Source organism: Emydura macquarii, unplaced genomic scaffold (genome assembly GCF_026122565.2).
Source record: "Emydura macquarii macquarii isolate MOO-44397 ecotype Brisbane River unplaced genomic scaffold, CSIRO-AGI_Emac_v2 contig_1827, whole genome shotgun sequence".
NCBI lineage: Eukaryota > Metazoa > Chordata > Testudines > Chelidae > Emydura > Emydura macquarii.
In genome coordinates this window covers 51264-65959 of record NW_027131964.1, presented here as the reverse complement: position 1 = coordinate 65959, position 14696 = coordinate 51264, and the positions used below count along the sequence as shown (strand labels likewise).

Here is a 14696-nt window from a genome sequence, read left to right as displayed (position 1 = left end):
TTACCTTTTCATTGTTTTTGTTTTTTTCCAAATTGAAATTAGTTTGTTCAAGGTTTAAATATTTTTCACTCTTCAATGCATTCAAATCAATTTTAACCTTTTTAATCAATTACACTATAAATTTGACTGTTCTAAGCCAAACTTTGCTGCAGCCTGTAAACTTACAGTACGGTTTCTAATGTGTCATTTACATACATGGAAATTCTACAGTAAATCTCTGATTACTGTATAGCTGTTTACATAAATACCAGTTTTATGTTTCTCTGTTGTAATTTTTAAGAATAAAGTTTTTTGAAGGTGTGACATTAAAAGTATGATGATTTTATTTTGCTAGGAAGCAACCCAGTAAATGTAATGCTATGTGTAGAGGTTGATGTGATGAATTGTGTCTGCATAGAACTCAGAGGATGCAATATTTACAGCTGTTGACACACGCAGTAGAGAGAAACCTTTTTCCCCCCACTCCGACACCACAGTTTCCTTCCCTCTCCTGTCTACAGTTCTTTAGTTCCCTGCAGCTCCCCAAGCCCATCCTTCCCCTTTCTTCCAATCTCTCTGCTCCCTGGCTTCCTTTTAGTTCCAATCCTCCACACCTCTGTACCGCCCCCCTCCCAACCCTCCCTGCTCCCAGGGACTCCTCTTCTGCTTTCAAACGCACCCCCTCTCCTCCCTAACCTTGGGGAGCTGTACCAAGTTACACCAATGCTGTATAGAAAGAATTAGAAAATTAATATAAATAAAAAATTAATTTTGTGAAAGTTAAGGTTGCACCAAGTTTTACCCTGCCAACCCAAAACCTTAAAGGCATGAAAACAAGAAGTTAAGGAAAAAGTCACTTGCATTTTTTGTCATTTGCACATTGCCAACAATACACCCCATTAGGCTTTTGCTTCCATCTCTTACACATATCAAGAAACCATCTATACTCCCAACTTCATCAGATTTCTGTTGTAGTGCAAAAAGTTAACTATAGCCTCTTATACTTTTGTACCAGTGCATCTGATTGTTACACAGTCTGTGCATTTAGAAAGCTATTTTCCCTTAATCCTGCTGAGGTCACCCTGTTAAGGAGAGCCTTCAGTATTCCTTTTTTGTATTTTATAGAGTAGACAGAATTGAAAGCCTTATAGGGTGTTGGTGTGTTTCAGGTCAGTGGTTCTCAGGCTTTCCAGACTTCTCTACCCCTTTCAGGAGTCTGATTTGTCTTGTGTATCCCAAATTACACTTCACTTAAAAATTACTTGCATACAAAATCAGAAATAAAAATACAGAAAAAGTGCTTACATTCTCATTTTTACCATATAATTACATAATAAATCAATTGGAATATAAATATTGTACTTAATGTGATACTTGAGCCTATTTTCACTTGTGAGACTTGTCTGAAGCCCAAGCCCCAGGCAGCGGGACTGAAGCATGTAACTTAGCTTCACAGGGTCTTGCCACCCCCAATAATTGCCCTGCTTGCCACCCCCTAATGTTGGCCCTGCATTTGCGATCCTCTTAAACCCAGCCTGCGACTCCCCTCGGAGCTGTAATCCCCAGGTTGAGAAACATTGATCTAGATGAGTTGATGTACCCCCTGAAAGATCTCTGTGTATCTATAGGGGTACACATACCCCTAATTGAAAACTAATGAATGTCAATGAATGCAGAATGCTTTTCCCTTAACTTTCAATTTACATAATTTTAAGGTTTTGGTTGCTGTGATGTGCCTTATTGCAACCTTAGCTGTCACTGTATGAAGGTTTTGTTTATATTATTAAAAAAAAGGATTGCCTATAAGTATCAGGCAAACCTCAGCTCACCCCTTTGCAGCATGCCTGGAAGACAAGAAAATCCACATGCAGACAGACCTAGATGGAGAACGTGAGGAGCATGACTGATTCTGGTAGTATGCTCTATAGAGTATTATAAATGTAGTAAGTGATCATGTGTAAAACAGTGAAGTTACTAGGATGTTATATATCACATTTTATTGTAATAATTCGTCATATGCATTTTAAAATCACTTAGACATTTTTACCTTAGACATTTTTACCTTTCTTGCTGGTTTGAGAAAATGGCTTCTTCACTAAAAATGTAAATGTTGCCGAAATTGTGAATTCTGAGCTGTGTGTGTGTGTGGTTCATTTTTAAATACGGAATCTTAAATTTTGGTTTTACTGAGTTTTTGATGGCTTTAAACTGAGACTGAAAAAGTGCTTAAAGTAAAAAGTGCATCTTTCCGACTTGTTCTTCCTTATTAATTAGGATAAAATATTTTTTTCTTTTTAATTTTTTCAGGGTCTTTCTTTAAATGAGACAAGCTCCAGCCTGTTTGCTTTTTTTCTGGAAATGATTCATAACAGCATCTTGGAGATTGAGGACAGGTAAATGAGTGAGTTTGTGAAAAGCAACATTAATCTCTGCCATTCTGCCCTGTCAACTGAAAATCTTTCTATTGGCACTAGGGATCAAGCTTTCTTAACTAGCTTTTATTAGATGGGATATGTCACTTGACCTTACTTTGAAATACAGTTGTCATTTAATTTAGGTTTGAATCTATAAAAGCATTAATGGTGTTGGAATGGAAACTTTATTCATATAAATTCTGTTTCTCTCAAATGAAAATATACACATTTAAAAAGCACGTCACTATTTGCAGTCAGAAACCACTTACATTTAAAAATAAGTGAATGAATTGCAATGGAAAGATATTAGAACAGCTTTATAAGATCTTGGAGATTCACAGTGGCTACCGGAAAGAAGGCAGCATCAACACAGTTTGACCAGTCTTGTTACCGTTCCCTACTGTGCAAAAATTACTTTCCCCCTTTTTCAGTTGGGCTTGTTTAGAAGGGTGAGATCAAGGCAAAATGCAACTGTGATAATTATTACAAAATATTGATAACTATAAAACTAGATATCAAAGGTATAAAAATGCCTTAATACTGTATATTTCTCATTTATGTTATCAATATTTTGCAGATTTTACTTGTGGCCCCTAGGTGGCAGATGTGTACCATGTTCACAAAGCAAGTCCTTGCAAGCCACCTATTACTTTTTCTTTGAGCTAAAATTCAGAGTTAAAATGGTGATTTATGCTGTGAAGAAAAGGTAGTTGCCATGAGCCACTGATGATGATATTTAACAAATTTTGGAGTACATGGGAAGTTCCAGAGGACTAGAAAGAAGCTAATGTTGAGACAATATTTACAAAGAGTAAACGGAATGTCCTGTGTTCCTGTAGGCTGGTTAGCCTGTTATTGATCTTGGGCAAAATAATAGAAAAGCTTTGAGTAGTCCAAAAATGAAAATGTGACCTGGCAAGATAATGCTCCACTGAGGGAATCTAGACCAATGTTTCTCAACCTGGGGGTTTAGAGGGGTCGCAAGTGCAGAGCTGGTATTGGGGGTGGCAAGAAAGGCAATTGCCTGGAGCCACAGGGGCGCCATGAAACTAAGTTACATGCCTCAGCCCCGTGGGGATGGGACTCAGGCTTCAGGGGTACAGTAGTTTGGAAAGGTTAAGAACCACTGATCTAGACAATCACCATTTGGCACATTTCTCTCAAATGTTTTCCCACAGATATAAACCTTGTCCCCCTCACCTGGGGAGTCTTAAGGAGTTTCCAAGGAAACTATGCAGGGTGATACTGTGAGACAGAAGTTAATTGAAGTGAATGGATTTAATGTCTTCTGTTTTCATTCAAAATGACAATGGACTTGTTCAATAAATAATTGAAGTTGTGTAACTTTAAATGAGTTTAATTTATCGTTGGTATGTCCACTGCCCTTTTCTCAAAGCTTCCATACATCATTTATGATTTTAGTTGTGGGAATTGAAAATTGCAACTTTGGGTTATATATTTTCTTAAACAAAAAGCTATTACAAAGGTCACACTTTTTAGCAAGCGCTTAATGTTTTATGTATTTTATAAAACTTACAAAGTTTGCTTGCAGTTTGAGTTTTCTTTCTAAACTGGAATGAAAATGTCTTCTTTTCTAAAATTTGTTTTAATTAACCAAGGTATCACTGTCTTTTTTTTTTTTTAAGTATAGTTTTGAACATGTAGCATTTGTTCAGAGAAGCATTGATGATAAACAATTACTATAAACATATTTTAAGCAATGTAAAATGTTTTAAGAGAACTAATTATCATAGAATCATAGAAGGTTAGGATTGGGAGGGACCTCAGGAGGTCATCTAGTCCAACCCCTTGCTCAAAGCAGGACCAATCCCAACTAAATCATCCCAGCCAGGGCTTTGTCAAGCCGGGCCTTAAAAACTTCTAAGGATGGAGATTCCACCATCTCCATAGGTAACACATTTCCGTGCTTCACCACCCTCCTAGTGAAAAAGTTTTTCCTAATTATTTCTGTACACATCCTTACATTTCCTTCAGGTTGATCCAGGTCTACTATAGTTAAAAAATACTATCGAGCAACTTATTTCTGTGGTGCTGTCAGTAGACTTCTGCCTCTGACTAAAATAACCAATAACTTGTTACTGTGAACTTCAAGTCCTTTCAGATTTTAGTTAACAGTTGCTCCAGAGGCTCTGCATAGTGTTCAGAAGTCACTCAGTAGTTGTTATAAAAGTTTCTAGCCTCCTCTATATCTTCTACATATTTATATAGTCACATTTTGTTTGTCTGAAAAATTAAATTTTGTGGCTATAAAAGTGGCATAAAGATGACAATGGTTAGGTGAAGTGTGGATCTGAAAGTGTATGAAAATAGACGACAATTGTGCTTTGAGGTCAGTTATAAACTTAGAACTTTCAGTAATTCAAAATGTGTAAATCTCTGGGCTAATTAAGGAAATTAAGGCAAAGGAAAAAAGTGCTAGAATAACTAATTCCTGAAGTCAAGTTTGGAAGTTCATAAGCCTGTGTTCTTAGAAAAAAGAATACACAACTAAACATTAAAGGAAAAGATAAGTTTATAAGTCTTCCAGGTGTCTGATATTAAGCATACGTGTTTCTTGGAAATATTGCCTACCTTTTGGTATGATTATGAAAATTGTTAATAAACCTGTCCTGGCTAACTGAAGTTTCCTGTTGTCAGTTCTAATTTACATTTTTCTTATTCACTAGGTATTACTTACAGTGTCGTGGAATTCCACAGGGCTCCATTTTATCAGCTCTCCTTTGCAGTTTATGCTATGGAGACATGGAAAACAAATTATTCTGTGGAATACAGCGAGATGGGTAGGGTAGTTTTTCCTTTTTTGTACTTTGGTTCATTACTTCTATGGTGCTATTACTTTGCTATTAATATTTCTTTTCAGACTTTCTGTTAGATTTGAGAAATCTTTGCTGTGGTGGCATAACAAATGCTGTACATTATAATATAGGAAGTCTGAGCTTTTTCCAGTGCTTTATCTACAGTGCTTCTTTAATTGTTAGCACCATTTCAGAGCAACAAAGGTCCATTGTTTTGGGAGAAAATCTTCAGTTTTCAAGAAATTGTGAAATCTAATGGCCAATAATAAAAAATACCTAGTTGTTGTCTGGCATTATTCATCAGTAGATCCCAAAGTGCATCACATCTTTAATGTATTTACTCCACGTAAAATATCTTGGGTGTTTCAGAAAAGGAATTGTAGCCTGTCTCCCCTAAAAGTTGCATAAAAATATAGATTAGAATAAAATACACAGAAAGGAAGGAATGTTAAAACACATTAATTCAGAGTAATTAAAATCTTTATTTGAGCATGCTATTTTTTTCTGTTTTCATGTAAGAGCTCTAATTTTTTTATCTGGTCATATGAGACTAGTATTTTGGGGATATACTAGGTCTGTCTCTGACATTTAAATAATTGGCCTCCCCAAAGAATCTTAGGTCCTGACCTTGCTGCACGCTAAGTATTCTTAATGTCTCTCAAAACCAATCCTTTAAAGAGGAATGGGAATTGATTTCCTTAAATGTGTTATTTGTCTAATCAGGAATTTGTAAAATTATTTTGTCTACTATTTAGAACAGAACCAAATACATAAAGTGGCCCCACTACTGTACCATTAGTACTAAGGCATTTTAGTTCTTGTGATCACTGATAAAATGAAACTGTGGATAGGTAAGGTCATATGAGTTTCTGAGCCTCACTATAGGGGCAGAGTGGAGATAGTCTGGCTGCCTAACATAAATTCCCATTCTTCCCTAAGTTTGGGTTTTCTCTAAATTTAACCTTAATTCTGAATTTTCCTGGGTTTTTAACACTGTTGTTTTTAATATCAGTGTTCTTGTTCTTGGAAAATGATATCCATTCAAACCACTGCAATATGCCTCCACTATAATGAAGGTTTGTGCAGGAATTTCCTTAGTGTCTTTTAAATGGTAACATGGGAGTGAAGAGCAAAAGGGGCTGGAGGGAAGATTGTTCCACCTCACCCCACCCCATTCACTTCTTGAGGCCTTCAGGAAGGGAGCTTCAATAATACACGCTCCAAGGTCCGTATGAAGTGAGCCCAACTCCTGCGGATCTTAGGCTCTGCCTTGGTAAGTACATCAACTCTCTGAGCTTTAAGAGACTTGTCAGATACCCACCAATGCTGCAGGTTTAGGAGGATTGTAAGAGGTCCTCCAGTCTCTTCCCACAAGCCTTATGTGGTACCTGGCATGATGAGTCCTGGGAGGTTTGCAGCCCATCACCCTCATGTGAGATTTAGGAGGCTCTTTGTAGGCTTCCTGAAACCCCAGCCCCCATGAATGTAGAGAGAGCTACTACCCTCCCATGCACATACACCAACACCTGCTAGTTTTTAAATGCTTATCAGGGCCACAAACTTCCTGTGGGTCTTAAGATGCTTGTGAATGCCTACAGCAGACCATAGCAGGCTCAGGGTCCATCCACATCTGAATCTTAGGAGGCTCTTTGGGGGCCTCCTAACACATATTTACCCTGTGATCTTTAGGGGAGTCTATTTGGTGGAAACCCCTCACTTCAGGAGTCTTAGATGTTTGGGGGCTCTTTACTCCCAGCCTTAATAAGCTACTCAGCCCAGTTGAGCCATAACAGGATAATTGAATCCCTAATGAGCCAAATTAGGGTCATGGAGCATCATTGGGGTATACTTCAGCCTCCTAAGGCTTGCCTCTGCTATCTAGTCTCCATAATCTCACTGTGGATTCTTTCCTCCTGTGAATTTTAGCAGACGCATAGGAATAACTCTGCACCCGGGTAACTGCATCAGCCCATTGTTAAATATTAGGATGCCTACTGTTGGCTTAATTAATGTCATAGAAATGAGGAGGCTTGTAGACTTCCACCCATACCCCTTCTCCACAAATATTAGTAGCCCACCAATACCCCATTGCACAAGCCTCCTTAAGGCTTATGGGGCCCCCGTAGGCTAATTAAAATGCTAATTAGTGGTTAAAGATTTATGTATTGATTGAGTGAGAACTGGGAGTTAAGAGACTGCGTGCTTTTGAAAATCCCACGAGGCACCAATCTGCATCTCTAGGCACATAAATACCTTTAAAAATCTGATCCTTTGGCTGAGATTTTCAAAGGAATCCGAGAGCGGTAGGTGTCAGATTTCCACTGAATTTGAAATCTCAGCCTTAGTGAGGATGCAGTTTAGTGCTGGATTGACAGCCTTGGAAATCTGAAATCCTCTATCTTCAGGAAGTTATAGAACAGGCAGCAAGAAGGTAAATATCCCTAAACTGGTCAGTCAGTCTTAATTTGTGCTTTTATGTGGTCATGAGAAGTAAGTTGCTATGGCCACATATGAAATTCTGTTCCAGCTACCTGTACCTGGTCCGGCATCATAGCAGATTATAATATGCTTTAGTTCCCAAGATGACTAACTAAAGTTCACTATAGGCAAAACAGCTCTTGGTGGTTCTTTGTAACAATGGGGAAAGTTCTCATTGAAATTTTATGTAGGCTATTTAGAGATCATATTGCTCTCTTTCATTTTGTGAATAAAAACAAAATAATAATTACATTAGTCCATAGCCTGACACTTTAGGAACAACAATAAAGAAAAGAATATTTTCAAACTAAATATAAATTTGTTTAACTTTTATTTTTTTTAATTCCAGAGTGCTGATACGGTTAATTGATGACTTTTTGCTAATTACACCTCACTTAACACAAGCGAAACATTTTCTGAGGTATGCTGTCAAAGACCCAAGTTTAAAATATAAGCATTAGTACATTTTTATTTGTTTACTTTACCTTCTTCTATAGAAGCATATACGTTTTGTTCATTGATTAATATTCAGGTACTGATGAAATAAATGTTGTAATATGAATTTGGAGGGTTTTTTTTTTCTCCAAGCAACTGTTTAAACTTCCTGTTCTGGAAAGATGAGTGTTATGATAGATCCCTATTTCTGAGTCCATGCCTTATTGCATTTGACTGACAACAATCATATAGTTACGTGCTTGGACACCAGCCTGTATCAAAATTGTATATATCTGCTCCAGCTAGGAACTCTGGTAACCCCAACTGTCCATAGTTTAAAGCTCCTTTTTAACTGCTGATGTTAAAGGGGCTCCGTGCTGCAGTTGTTAAGGCAAACTGGGCCAGAGCAGCTGACCGTGGTCTGTTTGACCATTTTCTCTGTTTTTAAGAGCTGTTCTGGGTACAATAATAAAACATCGTTCTTAAGCAATCATGACTGCTGTCTTCAATTCTCAGGGAAGGGCTGTGACTCTTAGCTGTTGTATCAGCACTAAGAATTCTCCGATCATTCAGATCCTGGCATGAGTATCTGAAGATACTCCTGGCCTCCCTGGTGGAAACAAAGATGTCCAATGTTAAACTTCTTTGGAAGGACTCAAAAAACAATTCTTGAGAATTCTTCAGAGTTATATTCTTCTGCTGGGTGCCAAGAGAGGCACTCAGAAATATCCTGGAGATGAATGCAGCATAAATACCTGAGGGGGAGAAACATTGATGCCAAATGCCTTTTTGCAAATTCAGTGGAAACAATTCTGAGGTGTATTTTAATATTAATGCACCCAGCGGTATCTTGCTCTTTGTGGCCAGTGAGACACTTTGAGGGGTTTGAACCCTGGTGGGATTTAGTATCAGTTAGAACAGATTAACTTGAGCCTCTCTAAGTGCAGGTTGAAGCACTAGTGAAATAAGTCATACCACTCGTGCTGTGAATACTCATTGTTTGCACCCAGCTGCTGGGTTAAGCAACTCAAGATCTCCAGTGATATGAGGATCTGTAGTTCTGAAACTGATAAGTCAAGCCACTGGACTGAGGATACATCAGAAACTGTTTGTTTCCCTAATGTCCTTGTTGCATTTTATCACCTTGGCAGCATCACAGATGAACCCACATCTTGCCATTTGAGGTCCTCCTTTATCAGTATTTTTGCATTCTTCATCAATTACTGTGCCTCTGCCAGTGGTGCTCTTTCTGCCAGTAGTCTCTGCACAGTTAGGACTATCTGGCTTTGCACTATTGATCCAGGTCCATTTACCTCTCCTATTGGTACTCCTGGGATAAAAGGAATAATAAAAACCTGATTTGGCTGATCTGGAGGACTTATTAAATGACTCACAGGAAACAAAAGCTATTGAGTCTCTTCTCCACTGAGAAGATCAGCATTGTTTTGTTTCCTTCTTTATAATCCTGATAGCAGAAACTTGGAAGGACACCAGTATAGAAATCATGGAATGAATTGCTCTGCTTTGTGTCTTAGAAAGAATGCTATGGTAGAATGCCCCTCCAATGCATACATTTCAGAGCCCATGTCTACACTACAAACTTTGGTTGACACAAGTTATGATGACGTAAAGTCACTGCAGTTAGTGTATCACTTGTCTGCATGCATCCTTGCCTCCTTAAGTTGGCACTGTGTTTACTGACCAGGAGTGTTTGTGTTGATGCACAGTGCAGTATACTATGAATCGGTATCCCACTATGCAACTCGCCACCATCCAGCACAGCCTTTTGGGAAGTTATTGCTGACTGGCATGGGAAAGTGTCCTATTGCAGAGGAAGAAATAAGGCAGCCATCCCTAGAAACCTTTGGCAGTGGACTGCAGAGTACCTTCATGGAAGTTGCATCGAGATCTCAGGAGGATTCAAGGGACATCTCTGTGCTTAAACAAACTGCTCCACATGTCATCCTGCCCTCACTGAACTACACAGGAATGAAAGAACAAGGTTACTTACCAGTAACTGATTTCTTCGAGATGTGTTGCTCATGTCCATTCCACTATAGGTGAGTGCACACCACTGTGCATGGTTCCCAGAACTTTTTTCCCCTTAGCAGATCCCATAGAGCCGGCTCTGGTGCCCCCTGGAAACCCACGCGCATGTCGCGGTATATGAGGCACTGCCGGCCCTACGGCACCTCAGTCCCTTCTTTCTGCCAACTCCGACAGCGGGGACAGGGGGTAGGTTATAGAGTGGACATGAGCAAGACATCTTGAAGAACATTAGTTACTTCTAAGTAACCTTGTTTTCTTCTTCAAATGCTTGCTCATGTCCATTCCACTATAGGTGATTAACAAGCCATACCTTTGGTGGTGGGCCGGAGTTACCGGTGAGCTGCCCTCAGCATCGCTCTGCCAAATCCAGCATCCTCTCTCGCCTGCTGGACGATGGCGTAGTGGGCCACGAAGGTATGCACCGATGACCAGGTGGCAGCTTTGCAGATGTCCTGCAGGGGCACTCTCTCCAGGAAGGCTGTAGACAAGGCTTGAGCTCTGGTAGAGTGTGCTGTGTTGGTTCCCGGAAGCGGCACCCTTGTCTGCTCGTAGCAGAACTTGATGCATGATGTAATACACGAGGAGATGCGCTGTGTGGAGACAGGTGAGCCTTTCATCTGATCCGCTACAGTGACAAAGAGCTGCATCAATTTCCAGAACGGCTTTGTCCGCTTAATGTAGTAGGCCAGGGCTTGTCTCACATCCAGCGAATGCCATTTCCTCTCCTCCTCCAAACCGTGCGGTTTGGGAAAGAACATGGGGAGAAAAATATCTTTGTTTCAGTGAAATCGGGAAAGCACCTTGGGCAGGAAGGCTGGATGCGGCCTCAGCTGCACCTTATCTTTATAAAATACTGTATACAGGGGCTCCGAGGTCAAGGCTCTAATTTTGGAGACCCTCCTAGCTGAGGTAATGGCCACCAGGAAGGCTACTTTCCATGAAAGCATGAGCAGAGGGCATGAAGCCATGGGTTCGAAGGGGCGCCCTGTGAGTCTCAAGAGGACCAGGTTGAGATCCCAGGGAGGCACCGGGTCGCAGACCTGCGCGTAGAGCCTCTCCACCCCTTTGAGGAACCTGACCAACATGGGGTGGGAGAACAGGGATCTCCCTTCTAGCGGCTGGTGGAAGGCCAACATGGCTGCCAAGTGAACCCTCAGCGAGGCCAATGCCAGACCCTGGAGCTTTAGCTGGGGCAGGTACTCCAGGATCGCGAGAGACTCCGCCCAAGAGGTAAATCATTTCCACTTAACCCGATACACGACCTGTGTAGAAGGTTTCCTGCTGCTCAGCAGGACTTGTTGGACCTGCGCCAAGCAGGCTCTCTCTCCCTCCGTCAGCCACAGAGCCTCCAGGCCGTGAGGTGCAGGGGGTCCAGGTGCAAAAGGCGACCATGGTCCTGGGTGAGAAGGTCGTGCCACCTCAGGAGCTCCATTGGCGGGGCGATGGAAAGGTCCAGCAGCATGCTGAACCAATGCTGTCTTGGCCATGCTGGGGTGATGAGTATCACATCTGCCCTGTCCCTCTTTATTTTTAAGAGAACTTTGGGTAGAAGTGGAATGGGTGGAAATTCGTACATGAGGGTTCCCATCCAGTTGATGAGGAACGTATCGGATATCGATCCAGCCTTCTGACCCCAGAGCGAGCAGAACCTCGGACACTTCGTGTTCCAGGCCGACACAAATAGGTCCAGTTGGGGAACACCCCAGTTCTGGAAGATCAAAGTCACAACCTCCAGGTGCAACGACCAGTCGTGGCGGGGTAGAAACCATCTGCTGAGGCGATGTGCCTCGTCGTTCCCCACTCCTGGGAGTTGAGAGGCAGTCAATTGGAAGTCATGCCTCACAGTGAAGTCCCACAGGCTTCCTGGCAGAGGGCTGAGGAGCACACTCCCCGCTCCCTGTTTATATAAAACATGGCTGTGGTGTTGTCTATCAGCACCTTCACCACCCTGCCTGTCAGGAATCGGAGGAACACCTTGTACGCTAGGCGAATGGCCTTGAGCTCCTTCACATTGATGTGGAGGCGCCTCTCCTCCCCTGCCCAGAGCCCCTGAGTGCCTAGGTTGGTGCTGATGTGGGCTCCCCATCCCACATCGGGACCAGTTCCTTGAATGGGATGCCCTTCATCACTTCCCTGGGAGTCCGCCACCAGTTTAGGGAGGCTAGGACTGGCGGGGGAACTATGACCATCCGGTCCAAAGGATGTCTGCTCAGCACATATGCCGTGGCCAACCACGCCTGAAGTGGCCTGAGCCTCAGGCGAGCTAGCCTCACTACGTACGTACAGTCTGCCATGTGGCCTAAGAGCTATAGGCAGTGCCTGGCTGTTGTCGTGGGGCACCGGTGCAGCTGGGAGATGATAGAGGTCATCTCGTCGAACCGTGGTTGAGGCAGGAAGGCTCTGGCCTGGGAAGCGTCCAGGGTGGCCCCAATGAATTCTATCTGCTGCACTGGGGTTATTGTGGACTTCTGCTCATTTATGAGCGGTCCCAGCCTGCTGCATGTGGAGCAAGTGAGGGTCATGCTGTCCTGCACATGGGATCTGGACCTGCCCCTGATCAACCAGTTGCCTAGGTAAGGGAAGATTTGCACACCTCTCCGTCTCAGGTGGGCAGCCACTACCGCCATGCATTTGGTGAACACCCTGGGAGCCGAAGATAGACCACAGTGTAGGGCTGTAAATTGGTAATGGGAAACGGAGGAAACGCCTGTGGCTGGGGAGGATAGACACATGGAAGTATGCGTCCTTGAGGTCGAGGGCGGCATACCAATCTCCTGGATCCAGAGAAGAGACAATGGAAGCTAGGGAGACCATGCGAAATCTGAGTCATTTGATGTATTTGTTTAGACGACATAGGTCTAATATAGGTCTCAGACCCCCCTTCGCCTTGGGGATGAGGAGTACCTGGAATAGAACCCCTTTCTTTCTTGGGGGACCATTTCAACTGCCCCTTTGTTGAGGAGTGTGTCAACCTCCTGCAAGAGGAGTTGCTCCTGAGAGGGGTCCCTGAAGAGGGCACTGAGGGGAGGATTCTTGTAAATTGTAGGACGTAGCCCCGAAGGACTATCCCAAAGACCCAACGGTCCGACATGATGTTTGCCCATTTGGCATAGAAGGGCCTTAATCTGTTTAGGAATGGATGGTGCGGATCCAGGGGGGCAGTGGGGTGCCACCCTTGGGCGCACCATCAAAATTGCCTCTTCCGATTGCCCAATCCCTTGGGGGGCCTCTGCTGCGGGGCTGAGGACGAGCTAGGGGGCTGATTTCGCCTTCTAAAACCCCTATTTCTATCCCTGCTCCTGTAGGTTGGAAGGGCATAGGCGGAGGCCTTGGTCGCTGCTGCGCCTGGGGCCGTGACTGCTGCCTGGAAGCTTGGGGCGTGTACCGGCCCAGGGAATGAAGCGTGGCCCTGGAGTCCTTAAGACCGTGCAGCTTCGCATCGGTCCAATCCGAAAACAGGCCAACCCATCAAAGGGGAGGTCCTGAATGGACTGCTGCACCTCTTGCGACAGCCCCAAGGATTGCAGCCACGAGCACCGTCTCATGGCGATGGCAGAGGCCATGGCCCTACCTGCCGAGTCTGCAGTGTCACTGGACGTCTGTAGCACCGCCCTAGCCACTGTGAGTCCTTCATCCAGGACAGTGGCGAAGTCTGCAGCCTGGTCCTAGGGCAGCGCCTCAGCAAACCGTCTGGGGGAGTCCCACAAATTAAAATTGTACCTGTCCAGTAAGGCCTGGTGGTTGGCAATCCTGAACTGCAGGGCTGCCGTAGAATAAAGGTTCCTCCCAAACAAGTCTAGTTTTTTGTTGTCCTTGTTTTTGGGAGTGGACCCTGGTTGACTGGCCTGTCCCTCTGGTTGGCCGCATCAACTACCAGGGTTCCCGGGGCCGGGTGGGTGAATAGATACTCAAACCCTTCGGCTGGGACATGATACATTTTCTCAGCCACCCTCGATGTAAGGGCGACCGAGGAGGGGGTCCGCCACAGGGCCTTGACAGTTTTGAGGACCCTGTCATGAACTGGGAGAGCCACACTTGCAGCTGCCTCCAGCACATTGAAGAGGGTATCCTCGTCGTCCTCTAACTCTTTAACCTCCAGCCCTAAGTTAGAGGCCACCCTCTTAAGCAGCTCTTGGTGCGCCCTGTAATTTTCCAGTGGCGCCAAGTGGTCCCTGGAGGAGGATGAGGACTGCAAAGGTGCAACCTGTAGCTGTTCCCCTCCCCCCATGGCGGTCGGGTGCCCCTATGGAGGGTCCCTCCAGGGGGGTCCGATTCCTCGTCTGAGGAATGGTGTCTGCGGGCTTTGTCCAGTGCGGGAGGCGCAGACTGAACCCCCGATGATAGGATGGACTGTGGGCCCCAGTCCCATCTGGATGCCCCATGGGTCCCAATAAGGCCATTACTGCGGCCACTGACCCTGTGGCCAACCAGAAACTGACTGCGCCACCTGCTGTGGTGCCTTATGGGAGCGTCAGCTGTCCTTACGGCTGTTCTGATGACTGCCCCCCTTACGGGACCCAAGCCA

The 14696-nt window shown here is 43.8% G+C and overlaps 1 protein-coding gene across 4 annotated transcripts in view; it reads left to right on the top strand.

The window, feature by feature from the left end:
• TERT (telomerase reverse transcriptase) overlaps nt 1–14696 on the top strand; it is a 103343-nt gene that overhangs the window by 52471 nt on the left and 36176 nt on the right. For all 4 annotated transcript variants that reach the window (XM_067557408.1, XM_067557411.1, XM_067557410.1 and 1 more), the window contains 3 exons: nt 2287–2372; nt 5081–5194; nt 8037–8108. In XM_067557408.1, coding sequence (XP_067413509.1) covers nt 2287–2372; nt 5081–5194; nt 8037–8108 — 272 coding nt within the window. The remainder of the gene's footprint in view (nt 1–2286; nt 2373–5080; nt 5195–8036; nt 8109–14696) is intronic.